This window comes from Pan troglodytes, chromosome 22 (assembly GCF_028858775.2).
Source record: "Pan troglodytes isolate AG18354 chromosome 22, NHGRI_mPanTro3-v2.0_pri, whole genome shotgun sequence".
NCBI lineage: Eukaryota > Metazoa > Chordata > Mammalia > Primates > Hominidae > Pan > Pan troglodytes.
Window position 1 is genome coordinate 34,770,262 of NC_072420.2, and position 13,166 is coordinate 34,783,427.

The 13,166-nt window shown below is 46.5% G+C and overlaps 2 protein-coding genes across 6 annotated transcripts in view; both read left to right on the forward strand.

The window, feature by feature from the left end:
* The first annotated feature begins 11,978 nt into the window (after window positions 1-11,978).
* The window catches only part of MRPS6 (mitochondrial ribosomal protein S6), a 70,108-nt gene continuing 68,920 nt past the window's right edge, over window positions 11,979-13,166 (forward strand). For 2 of the 3 annotated variants that reach the window (XR_010154471.1, XM_063803541.1), the window contains exon 1: window positions 11,979-12,063. Coding sequence is in view for 1 of the 3 variants with exons in the window: in XM_054675148.2 (XP_054531123.2) it covers window positions 12,496-12,540 (45 nt within the window). In the remaining 2 variants the exon portion in view is untranslated. Of the gene's footprint in view, window positions 12,064-12,406; window positions 12,541-13,166 lie in introns of those variants that run through there. The other variant, XM_054675148.2, reaches the window with a different exon arrangement.
* The window catches only part of SLC5A3 (solute carrier family 5 member 3), a 33,077-nt gene continuing 31,893 nt past the window's right edge, over window positions 11,983-13,166 (forward strand). Inside the window, exon 1 of one of the 3 annotated variants that reach the window (XM_003949153.6) lies at window positions 11,983-12,063. The gene's annotated coding sequence lies outside the window, so the exon portion shown is untranslated. Of the gene's footprint in view, window positions 12,064-12,402; window positions 12,541-13,166 lie in introns of those variants that run through there. The other 2 variants (XM_063803540.1, XM_063803539.1) reach the window with 2 other exon arrangements.

The window sequence follows — 13,166 nt, forward strand, 5'->3', positions numbered from 1 at the left end:
CTACCTTAGTGATATCCTAAAAAAAAATGTTGAATCTTACATCTTAGATTCAACAAAATATAGCACTCTGCTTTAGTTAGTTTAACTGTCTCTCCCAAAAAAAAGTGTGTTGAAAACTTAATTCCCAATACAACAGTGTTGTGAGGTGGGGCCTAATGAGAGGGTGATTCAATATGACAATCAATAAAATATGACAATACTCTGGTTTTGATTCTGCCCTCATGAATGGATTAATGCTATTATTGTGGGAGTGGGTTCCTTATAAAAGGATGAGTTTGGCCCCCTCTTGGCCTCTCTCTTGCCCTTCCACTTTTTGCCATGGGATAACACAGCAAGAAGGCCCTCGCCAGGTGCTATCTTCTTGATCTTGGACTTCCCAGTTTCCAGAACTGTGAGAAATAAATTTCTATTCATTATAAATTACCTAGTCTGTGGCATTCTGTTATAGCAGCAAAAAATGGAGGAAGACACACTCTTTTTGTGGTAAGGTTAGGAATAAGTTTTTAATCATCACTATAATCTTTTGGTTGTTTAAAGAGATTGGAACATGGAAGAAAATCTAACATAGTAGACAGCCTGGCATATTACACTTGCAATTTTAATTTGAAACATTTAAGAGGATATAATTAATTGAATTTGTAGATAGTCTTTGGAAGTTGTATTATTGGGGTACAATCTAACCACAAAATGTAATGGCTCAAAGATGATAGAAGTTTATTTCATTTTTTGTTAACAGTCAGTAGTGAAATGGTCCAGAGCTGGAGGCCAAGCAGCCTTGTGATTTGAGGTCTTCTAAGGAATTGGTTCCTTCTCTCCTTTGGTTCTCCCTTGGCCTAGGGTGTTATCTTCATAAGCATGGTTGATGGTGGCTCACTACCACATCAATGGGAAGTGGGAAAGAAGAAAGTCTATGGCAAGTGTCTTTAAGGAGATGCGCTCATTGTAGCACACATCATATCTGCTCATATTCCATTGGCCCAAACATAGTCACATGGTGACAGCCAGCTGCAAAGGAGCTTGGGAAATGCAGTCTGTGGTTGTGTGGTCATGCAACTAGTTAAAGCTTAAGGATTTTAGCTAAAAGGAAAAGAGGGGAGAATTAACACTAGAAAACAGTCGATACCTATCCACCATGAAGCTTAAGAGAAGCTCATTCCCTAGATTTATTAAATTTCAATAATTGCTTAAAGGCTTAGAAAGATCTTGTCAGGTTTATGAGTTTGCCATATCAGGTTGAAGTGTTTTAGAGAATCAGATATATTTTAATTTCAAATGCACTAAAAATGTCTTAGGAAGTTTAATAAAGAACAGAAATTTATTGTCTCATAGTTCTGGAGTCTGGGAAGTCCAAGATCAAGATGCTGGAAGGTTCAGTTGTCTGGTGAGGGTTTGGTCTCTGCATTCAAGATGGTGCTTTTGAGTGCTGCATCCTCTGGAAGGAGGAATGCTGTGTCTTCACATGGTGGAAGGCAGAAGGGCAAGCAAGGTGTATTCACTCCATCAAGCCCTTTTAAAAGGGCACCTAATTCCATTCTAGGTGGAGGAGCCCTCATGGCCTAATCATCTCTTAAAGGCCCCACCTTTTATCACATTGGCAACACATGAATTTTTCAAAGGACACATTCAAACCATAGCAGAACCTTTGGACAGGTTTCTATTACTTATGACCAAAAAACCCTGAGGAAGACAGTTTCTCCTCCAACCCCCTTATGTTTCTATGTGTCTCTGTGTCACAGAGCTCACAGCTACATTTCTAAAATTATGACAACTCTCAACACATGCATGAATGGAGGAGACACCCATGGTACCCATTGGTTGCCTGTCTAGCCTCCCCTTTGCTGCAAACTGTTTCTCCTTAGCTATAACCTCCCAAATTTGTAGGGTTCAGAGGTAGTTATTAGCAGCCACAGTGATATGATTTGATCTACTCTTTAGACCTGGCTGACTGGCCCAAGGGTGGACCAATGAACCAGTTTAGGCTAATCAAGTGCCAATTGAAGGAGAGCTTTGGAGTATCCCTTGGTGGTTAGAGGGATTATATGTAGACCAAGGAGCTGAGAATGGCTATCATCTATTGTGCAGATGGGAGAGCAGAGAAAAAGGGCCCTTTCAGAGAGAGAAGAAAGCTGACGAGCAGAGAAACAGAAAAAAAATGTGGAGAGCATCTTGGTTCTAGTCAGTTCCTGAGACTGTCAGCTGCATATTGCCTCGAGTCCTGGGAGACATCTGGTACACTTATAATAATTTATCTAGAGTCAGTTTCTACTATTTGTAACCCAAAGAATTCTACCTAATACGCCTGAAAATATATTAAACTCATTGTGTAAAGCAATCTTGTGAGTTTTGTTTTCGAGAGAGCTACTTAGTTGTCTCAATTCGTGGAAAATTCCAGTGCAGATCTGACCTTTGGGTTTCAGAGTACAGGGACTGATCCAAGGCATGTGCCCTGGTAAGCCCAAAAAATCAAACTTACCTAAAACTCAACTCTTTCAGTAACTCTAGCCTGATAATCACTGCAAAATACCCAACAATGACTGAGTGTTAGAAAGTTATAGGCAACTAACCATTTTTGACTTGTAAAACATCTTATTATACTTAGAATAACTTATAGGGTGATATCCAAATTGCATTATATGGTCTATGGCATAGACTGCTAGTTTACCGTACTCTGCAACGTAAAGCTACATTTCCCAGCCTTTCTTGAAGGCAAGGCAGGTCCACAGGAAGGACAAAGTTCTGATCCATGGAATATGAGTGTAAGTGATGGGTTCAACTTCTGGGCCACTTCTTTAAAGGGAATTACTCAAGTCTTTTTTCTATTTTGCCATACTGTTCCTGGAATGTGAACATGGTGCTGGGAGCGGAACAGCCATAATGAACCATGAGATTTAAGCCATGTCTTGTAAATAGACAGCAAGCTGGAAAAAGCCTGAGTCCCATGCCCTGGTTACATTCAGATCTTTCCACGAGAGACAAAGTCTTGTTTAAGTCACTGTTACTTTGACTTTTGTTTCAATAGCTGAACCAGTACCCTGGCTATAATATAGTCTTTGCATGGGAAAACAAAAAAGGAATGACTTTTATTGAGTCACAAATGGTCTAAATGTGGGCAGTTGTGCACTCTTGGAAAAAGCACCCGGGCTGCAGAAACAACTTAGCCCATGTGAGATGAGGAGTACCCATCTCACAAGGAGGAGGAACAAGGGAACATTTAGCCCAGAGAAGGGAGGCTCAGGATAGACTATAAAACTGTCTTCAGACATAGGAGCTCATGTGACAGAGGGAGTAGACTTGTGCCATACGGCCCCAGGGGTCTGAACTAAGACCAATAGGTTATGCAGGGAACTGAAGTGCTATGACCTAAAGAGTTCTGTCAGTCAGGGTTCTTGGCTATGAGCTACAGAAACAGACTCTGTGTAAAGCAAAAATGAAATTTATTGAAATGATATTTGGGGGAATCACAGAATGGACTAGAGACCAGGGGACTGGCCAGGAGCCAAAAGCACTCTGGAGGGCTGGTAACCAGGAAGATTGGAAGCCACAGGCATGGAGCAGCAAGGGTCTGGCCAACATCATGAGTGACTCTAACTGTTCCTCATGTTGTCCACTCAGGATTCAAAAGCATGGGGGAAGAGTCTGATTGGCCGCAGTTGAATGTCTTCCCTTCCTTGACTAAATGTAGGGTAGGAAAGGGGAAAATTTGGCTCTGTTGACTCTGGTATGAGAGTCAGGCACCACCTCCAAGAGGAACCAAGATGCTATGAGACAAATGCCCTGTGCTATCTGCAAAGATGCTTTTGAAGCCCATGAATCTGTGACCAGTGGCTCAGAATTGGGAAGGACTTGTCTATTCAACAGTTAGCTCCTTTCCTACTTCCCTCACATGCGCACACACTCTGCTGAATGATTCTGGTGATGAAAGGCTGACTATCTCCCAAGTTCTTCCTCATGTGAAGATGAAATCAAGGCTGGGAGTTTAGACACTGCCTGGCGCTTAAGTCCCTCCCACTTTGGTCTCACTTTTGTAGAGTTGAGTCCCGTGATTCTCTTACTGAAAACTTTCCTCCTGTCAAACTTATTCACTCCATGTCACCACCCTCTGACCCCACCAAAACATCTTGTGCTCATTCTCTTTCCTCTTATTTGTAAAATGTTATCCATTCTTCACATTCCAGCTTAAGTCCCACATCATACATGAAACATTCCTGAACCATCCCAGTTCAAAGTAATCCCTCTCTGGAAATTTTTGCCCTTAATCTTGATTAGACAGTTAATCACACTCTTTTTTATATGTTTTCTATTTTTTAGAATAGATATTTCAATCTTGTTAGGACTATTTAACTGTAAACATATTTGTATCTTCTCTTGCTTCCTAGATTTCTTACACATCTTTGCATCTCCTGTAAACTATTTCTTATACTTCTTTGCATCTCCTGTAGAACTTAATGGGACTTTTTGTTTGTTTTGGCTTAATTGACTTGAATACCAGAAGTGGGTGTGATCTTGATCCTTTTATCCAGGAATTTGGGGAAGGGGAAACAGAGGAAGATGAAGATAGATGTACATCAGACAAACCAAAATGACTTTCCTCTGAGCATAATGGTGTGAATGACTTATATTTTTACAGTTTTGAGGTATAAATGATGTATAATAAACCATACATATTTAATGTATACAACTTGATATGTGTATATATAATCCATGAAACCATTGCCCTAATCGAGATAATAAATATATCCATCACGCCCTCAGTTTCCTTATGCCACTTCATAATCTCTCTACTTCATTCTGACCCCAAGCAGCCATTGATTCATTTTATGTCACTATAAGTTTGCATTTTCTAGAATTGTATATAAATAGAACCATTTAGTATGTACTCTTTTCTGTCTGGCTTCTTTCACTAAGCATAATTATTTTGAGATTCATCCGTATTGTTGAATATATCAACAGTTCATTCCTTCTATTGCTGAGCAGAATTTCATTGTATAGGTATATCACAATTTGTTTTTCCATTCACCTGTTGATGGTTATTTGAGTTGTTTCAGTTATTGACTATTACAAACAAAGCTGCTGTGCACATTTGTGTACAAGTGTTTGTGCGGGCACATGCTTTCATTCATCTTAGATAAATATCTAGGAGTACAATGGCTGGTCACATGGTAGGTCTGTGTATAACATTGTAAGAAATTACCGAAATGATCACACAATGTACATTCCCATAAGCAGTGCGTGTTTCAGTTGCTCCATCTTCCCACCAGCACTTGGTCTTTTGAGTCTTTCTAATTTTAGCCATTCTAATAGGTATGCAGTGGTATTTCATTCCAGTTTTAATTTGTATTTTCTTAATAACTGATGTTGAAGATCTTTTCATGTGCTTATTGGCCCATCTTTGATGAAGTGTCTGTTCATTTAAAATGTTTAAAAAATGGGTTGTTTTCTGTTTTCTTTTACTGGGTCTCTGTTCAACCATGGCTGATGATCACGAGGGCATTCTCCCATGTGGATCAACAGAACCATGTCCAGTCAGTCCCAGCAACAGGGGGTGGCATGAGCCTCACAGACGGCTGGACTTTGAGATGACACCTGCATGCTGACTGTCTTACCAGGAAGTGTTGCCTGGCAGTGTCATGACACTTAGGTAGGGACCCAGTGAAGGTTTTGGGACTGACCCCCTCCTCTTGGTTAAAGCCCCGAATTAAGAGACTATTAGAGAAATAAGAGTTACTACCTCAGCTCCTCAGAAGATGATCATGTTGCTATGAAGACTGATGAAAATAAAACATCCAAGAAGAAATGCTAATGAATTGAAGTGTAATAGAAGCCTTACATTAGGAGTTGTGGAAATATCAAAGGTGCATGTGGCCAGAACAAAGGCTAGTTGGTCAAGAATGTTTCTGGAGAAGAAACCGAAGACGGTAGTTGACACTGGCCCCGTGAGCTGCCCCTCACACATCTCAGCAGTCGCCAAGCCCTGTGGTTCTGGTCTCCACCGCTCCTCTCTGCAGCCACCACAACGCCCTCCTCTGCATTCCAGAGCATGCACGCTTGCCCCCTTTGAAGCCTTCTGGGCATCATCTCCTTCTGTCCTTTCATCTCCAGCCTTAAAACTCCATGCTGAGTGGGCCTGGCTCACCCAGCTCTCCCCGCCTGGCCCTGAGGACTGCCCCCCAGTTGATTTTGCGGGGTCCTCCCGAGGACCTTTGTTTAGTGCCTGGCCAGGGAGGCCCAGCCCCTGGAGACCCCTGCCCACCGCAGCAGTCTCTGGTGCCTGGCCTTTGTTCCCTTTACTAAATCTAAAATGCTTCCACATGTGTTCTTCTGATTTTGCAGTCGTGGAGAAAGAACATAAGGCTGTTTAATACCTCCAATTTTATTGACATTCAACATTAAGAACACTTGTGGGCCTGTTGGGGGACACTTTACAATCTTGTTATTAGGAAAAACTCTTTCAGCAAGCAGTGATGCAAGCAGTATTTTGTCTTTTTAAAGTCATAAGAGTTTTTAAAAAAATTCTCTCTTTCCTAAAAAAGATATTGTAGTAGAAGAATATCTCTCAAAAACATCCCATAATTTTTTTTTTGGCAGGGTAGGGTGAGATGGGGCTGGAAATAAGAGAACATGAGATTTAGGCAATCTTTCCTTTACCTTTTTTCTTATAAGTAGAGCCCAAGTTGAACTACACCCCCCCCCCCCCGTTGATGAAAGTTAGAAAAATAATCATGAAATTGGTGGATTAAAAGAAAGAAAATGTTTAAAGAGCTCTCCAAATGTCTGCCCTAAGAAGTTCCATACAGTATTCCATTGTGCAAGGAACACAACCAATAGCACGTACAAGCTGACAGAGTTAGAGAGGTACAAATTAGCCTATGTAGCACCTGGGGGCTTATGGAGAAGAAAAAGAAGAATCGAAGCAGATGGGCATGGCCAAGAAGGTCTGAAAGGGTGGGTGAGGGTGAGTGTAGGGGGATCAGGAAATACCAGCGGTTTCACTGATAAAACAGTTACAAACGAAATACATTTGAAATGTGACTTGCATTTGGGCCATTGGCTGAGGAACACAGATACACACAGGGCAGCAAGGCAAATAAATGGGGTTTTACAGGCCCAGGTCCTAGGAGTCAGTTAGGGAACAATCCCAGAACTTAGTGATGCAAAATTGGGGAGTTGGAGTATACTTTACCATGAATGGAGGCTCACTTTTATCTAGGAGAAGATGACAGGCTGATGAGAGTGATGACTGACAGCTTAACAGATGATTTGGTGCTACCTTGGGATCACTGTCTCCATTAACTGGAAACAGTCACATTTCGCCACTTTCTGGGGGCAGTATTTAGAGACACAAGGTTACCTAAGCAGAATGATGATTTGTGCTTATCTTACCTCTTCCCAATGACTGTTAGAACTCACCTTTTAGGGCCAGGTGCAGTGGCTCATGCCTGTAATCGCAACACTTTGGGAGGCCGAGGCAGGCGGATCACTTGAGGTCAGGAGTTCAAGACCAGCCTGGCCAATATGGTGAAACCCCGTCTCCATTAAAAATAGAAAAATTAGCCGGGCATGGTGGCGGGTGCCTGTAATCCCACCTACTAGGGAGACTCTGTCTCAAAAAAAAAAAAAAAAAAAAAAAGAAAAGAACTCACCTTTTAGAATACAGGAGTATCACACTCAACAATGGATTAATCCATTAGCAACAGTAAAACTGCCATCATGGCACGCAGTGCATGCCTAAGAAGAATATGGCAAGCAAAAGTTTTTTCTTTGAATTGTGCCACCCCAGGGCTCTATGGCTTCGGATAAATAATGTACCTTGTTTTTGTATCAGATTCCTTATCTACAGACAAGGAGATCACTCATTTATACACTTTCCACTGCCCACCTGTACTGTTAGAGTAAACTGGGATTCTGGCAGGAAAGATCAGTTTAAGGCTGTTCAGAGCCAAACTCCAATGCACTTGGATCACGGGAACTCATGTTATGGGCAAGTCTTGCCTTAAATCCTTGCTGCTGAGACACCTCCTTGCTTTGCAGAACAGCGCATTCAGGGACAGAAGGGGAAAAAGGAGCCAGACACAGGGACCAAGGAGACAAAGGAAAACCCCAAGAGTACAGGATCATGGATGGCCAAGAAGAGACCCTCAGGACTGCAGAGAGGTCCCTGACGATGATGCCAGGGAAATTACTTGGTGGACAAATGGAAGGCCAGTGGTGACGGTGTGAGGGAACACAGAGTGCAAAGGCTGGAAGATGCAGTGGGTCTGGGGATATGTGGCTGTGAGAAGAAGAAAAGAATGACAACTTGAGAGGGTAACAGGGTTATGACGAGGTTTTTCTTCCCCCGCTAGAAGAGACCTATATATGCTTCACGGCAGCAGGAAGAAGTCTGTGCAAGGGGAGAATTTGGCCACTTAAGGGAGGGCATTATATGGGTGCAAGGAGTGGGAGACTGCCATCACCCAGGGAAGAGGACAGAGTAGGACTACAATAAAAGTTGGTTGATCGACAGATAGTTGCTCAGTTTGCGCTGGCTGGTAAACATAATGCTGTATGGTATTGGGGTTAAGCGTGCAGGCTCTGAGTTCTGCATAATTTGGGGCAAGTTGCTGAGATGTTTATGAAGTCTCCTTTTCCCTATATGTAAAATGGGGGCAGTTATAATACATATCTTTGTGGTAAGAACTGAGAGTTAATACATGCAAATAATTTAAAATAGGTTCTGGTTCATAGTTAATGCTCAAAATGTTAGACTCAGTAATAAAAATAACGGCCATCTTTGAGGATTAACGATTGAAAGCTCAAGGTCAAGTCTCATTATACAGCAACATAAAAGAAGAAGGTAAAGGTGATTAAACTGACCCAGGGCATATCTTGAGGTTCCTTTTTTACAAATAGGGCTGGATTTCAACTTCTGTTCTTATTCTTCTTTCCTATTCCCCCTCAAAAAAACTTACTTGAAAATTAATCAAACTTCTGGTTAATCAAATCTTAAACACATACCATAATAAATGTTTTGGAGAATCTAAGAGAGTCATTTTTAAATTAATATATCAAATGCTGCAGTAATATATTTCTATTATGCTGACTATACATAGTATAAAGTTAAAAATTGTTTTGGTGAATTTAAGTTTGTAGTTATAGTAGGAAGACACTAAATTTGCAACAGCATTCCTCGTGATTTAAAAAAAATCTTTTTTTTTTAAATGAAGCCACAAGCATTCTGCTTCTGTGCTTTTTTATTTTTTATTTAGTTTTTTGAGATGTAGTTTTGCTCTTGTTACCCAGGCTGCAGTGCAATGGCACGATCTTGGCTCACTGCAACCTCTGCCTCCCAGGTTCAAGCGATTCTCCTGTCTCAGCCTCCCGAGTAGCTGGGATTACAGGCATGTGCCATCATGCCCGGCTAATTTTGTATTTTTAGTAGAGACGGGGTTTCTCCATGTTGGTCAGGCTGGTCTCAAACTCCCGACCTCAGGTGATCTGCCCGCCTTGGCCTCCCAAAGTGCTGGGATCATAGGCGTGAGCCACCGCACCCGGCCGCTTCTGTGCTTGTTAAAAAAAGGTTGAAGGGGGGAAAATCACAGTAGCTGCCCTCTCTCTGCTTTTAAGAAATGGAATGAGTCTGTGGGTGGCTACCAGACTGGGAGGGCTTGGGGATGCTGACTCTGTGGTGAGGTATTACGCAGTCAGGTTAATTTCCTTATACCACTTGTCAAGTTAGAAGGAGGAGTAGAGAAGATGCCAGGTCTTCACTCATCCCTGGGCATTAGGGAAAACTAGGGAGCTTCCAAGAGGAAATGCTCTGAGTTGAAGTCAGCTCATTGCGCCGCCTCAGTGTTTGACTTGGCATATTACTACGGGGTCTATATTTTCTCATTACTAAACTGGGTCATGTAATTGACAAGACGGGGAACAGTCGAGGTGGGACCATTCTAGAAAATCTGTGACTGATTTTTTTTTTTTTTTTTTTAACGGAGTCTCGCTCTGTCGTCCAGGCTGGAGTGCAGTGGCGCGATTTCGGCTCACTGCAACCTCCGCCTCCTGGGTTCAGGCGATTCTTCTGCCTCAGCCTCCCGAGTAGCCGGGACTACAGGCACGTGCCACCGCACCCAGCTGATTTTTGTATTTTTATTAGAGACAGGGTTTCACGATGTTGCCCAGGCTGGTCTCAAACTCCTGACCTTAGGTGATCCACCCGCCTCAGCCTCCCAAAGTATTGGGATTACAGGCGTGGGCCACTGCACCCAGCCTGTAACTCACTTCTGAAGGTCCAGAAATTCCTTGTTTCCTTCTGTTATTTATAGTATGCTACTTGTTTAAACCAAACATGAAGTTAATTGACACTTAGCCAGGCAATTTGGATTACCTGTGTGGCTTCACACAGGTATGGGTTGTAGACAAGTCTAAGAATAGAACATGTTAAAATCCAGCCATCTCAGAAAAACCTGGGTTCATCTCCACCTCCTACCTCCCATATGTCACAAATAGACGCATGGGATGTGAAATGGTAACCTCTGGGTAAGGTGACAAAGGTACTCTAATCTTGGCTTACGTGGACTACACAGTTAATCCACTGCATAATAATCAGCATCTTCATCTGGGTGGTAGGAGAACCGGAGGTCAGAAGGGTAGAGGGGCGGCTAAAAGTACTTTGTTTCTATTACTGTATGACTTTGGACTAGTTACAAAACTTTTTGTGCCTACATTTCCTAATCCCTAATATGGGGTTAACAGTGCTTGCCTCTGTTTAAAAAAATTACTCAATGATGCTTACTAAAGCATGGTAAGAAAGACTTTATTCAGGACCAACGCGATGGGTACAGGGATCAGGGAAACCCGGGGAGAGAGAGTGGGCTCCAACTCTGAATGCAGCGTCGGCAAGTAATTTATGGCCATGTAAAATCACTAAGAGTAACCATCAGGGGGAAGAGGGATTCTGGCTAAACCGATCTAAAGGATTCTTGTAGAACTCAGGCCAGGGTGAAAAGACATGACTGGGGGATAGAGGAAGATGAGGAACCTGATCTGCTATGAGGGGATGGGGGTTCTGTGCTAGAACTGGATTTTACAAGGAAGTGCACAGATGGGCCTAGCATGAGATTCAGAAGCCTGACTAAAGTTTGGCCAAGCAAAGAATCTTTGTCACCTCAGGGCTGTTGTGAGAATTTTAGGAGACACATCCACCAGCCTTGGCATGGGGCCTGATGCAGAGTAATGTTCACTAAACTTTACCTATTAACGTTAAAGCACTTTGACAAACACTTCACGTACAGAGCTTTTAATGGGGCAAACAAGGGGCAGAGGCCTCAGCTGCAGGGTACTCAACCTCTAAGGAAGGGCGCTGGAGAAAACTGCACTTGCAGAGCCCCTGGCTGGAGGGCAGAGAACCATGTGGGTGTAAAGGGATGGCAAGGGCAGAACGTATGCCCCTGCCCACCTTAGACAGTTGCTAAAGGGTCTCCCAGGCACTCAGCCTAGCCTTTAAGTGAAAGCGGAGGAAACATTGAAAGAAATGAGATAGAGTTAAGGTGTTCGCCTGCCCTCCGCTGCAACACGTGGGGGCAGGTCAGAGGCACACCACAAATGCCCGTATCGCGCCTGTGTGTACCAAGCACCGTCCTCGGAGGTTTACGTGCATTAACTCACTCGGGTCCCCACTTTCGGCACAGGCAGCTGGCCCAAGGTCACGCAGTGCCAAGGGATTGAGTCAGACCCGAGCCCGCGCGCCGCGGCCCACGGCCTGTGCCAGCGCGCTCCTCGCCGGGTAGGGTGCCTGGTCAGCCGCGTCAGACCTGAGTGTTGTGGTTGGGAGCGAGCGCTGCACCCCTTTACCGACCCCGGGCGGGAATGTTCCAGAACCCCTGCGAGCAGCCGTTGGCCGCAGAGGCCCCGGGCCGGCCGCGACCCCGCCTTCCGCCGCGAAGGTCCCTAGCTCCGGGGAGTCGCGGGCGAGGGGCGCGCGCACGGACGAGACCGCACCGCAGCGCACGCGCACTGGCGGGCACTCACTCGCCCGCCGCCCGGGAGGAGAAGGAAGGCATGGAAAGTTCCAGCCGGTTCGAGAGCTAGGTAGCAAGCATGGCAGGAGGCGGGGTAGGGGCAGGAAGGGTCGCGAGGGGGCGTGCGGCCGCCGCAAGCCGCTCTGGGCCGAGTCTGCAGCACCGCCCCTAGCCGCGGCCGGCGGGCTGGGCTGGGGTCGGGGCGGGGGCGGTGCGGCGGGTGCGGGGCTGCGGAGGGGGCGTGGCGGCCGCCCGCGGGCGGAGAGGGGGCGGGGCGGCGGCAAGGCGCGCGGGCGGGGCGGGGCGCGCCGAGGGGGCGTGGCGCGGCGTCTGCGCAGCTGCCAGCGCCTTTAAGCCCGGGCTCGCGCTGCCGGACCGTGCTTTCGCCGCCTGGGAGCCGTCTGGCGCCGCAGTTTCTAGGTCCCCACTGTCCCCGCCGTCCCGCCCCTTCGCGTCCCGGGAACCGGCTGGCTTCCGAGCCGCACTCGCCGATCCTCCAGGCATGCCCCGCTACGAGCTGGCTTTAATCCTGAAAGCCATGCAGCGGGTAAGTGACCTTCCCTCAGAGCCGGTCTTCCCGCGCGGGTGCCCCCGCTGCCGCTAGGCCGCCGTCCCCCGCGCGCCCTGGCCGCGGGACCCCGGGCCTTCCTGCACTCCTCGGAGGAGGCCGGGGCGGCGGGCGGGCGGCGGGCGTCCGCGGGGAGGGGGCGCGCGTGGGCCGGCCGGGCCCGGCCGCGTGCGCGCGGGAGGCGGGGGTGTGCCTGCGCGTGTGCGCGGTCCGGGAGGGTGTGCCTCGCAAGCGGCCCGCCGGGCGGGGGGGCGGGGCGGACCGAGCGGGCCCCGACCCCGATCCCGGCGCCGGCCCGCGGGAGTCCAGTGGAAGGTCCGCGGGAGGACACGCGCGAGCGCCCAGCCCGGCTCCGGCCCGTCCCCGCCAGTCGTGAAGCTGCCTCGTCGCCGGCCCCGCCGCCGCCGCCGCCTGCTCCGTCCCGCTCCGCCGCCCGCCGGCTGCCGCCGACCGCCTCCGCTCTAGCGCCCGCCGGCCGCCCGGAAAGTCCGCGCCCAATAAAGCGTTCCTCCAAAGCTTGTTTGTGCCGTTGTCTGTATTCCGGTCTCTTGCAATCGCTCTCATGTTAAAAAAAAATCTTCTGACTTTTCTTTTTCTGACTTCAG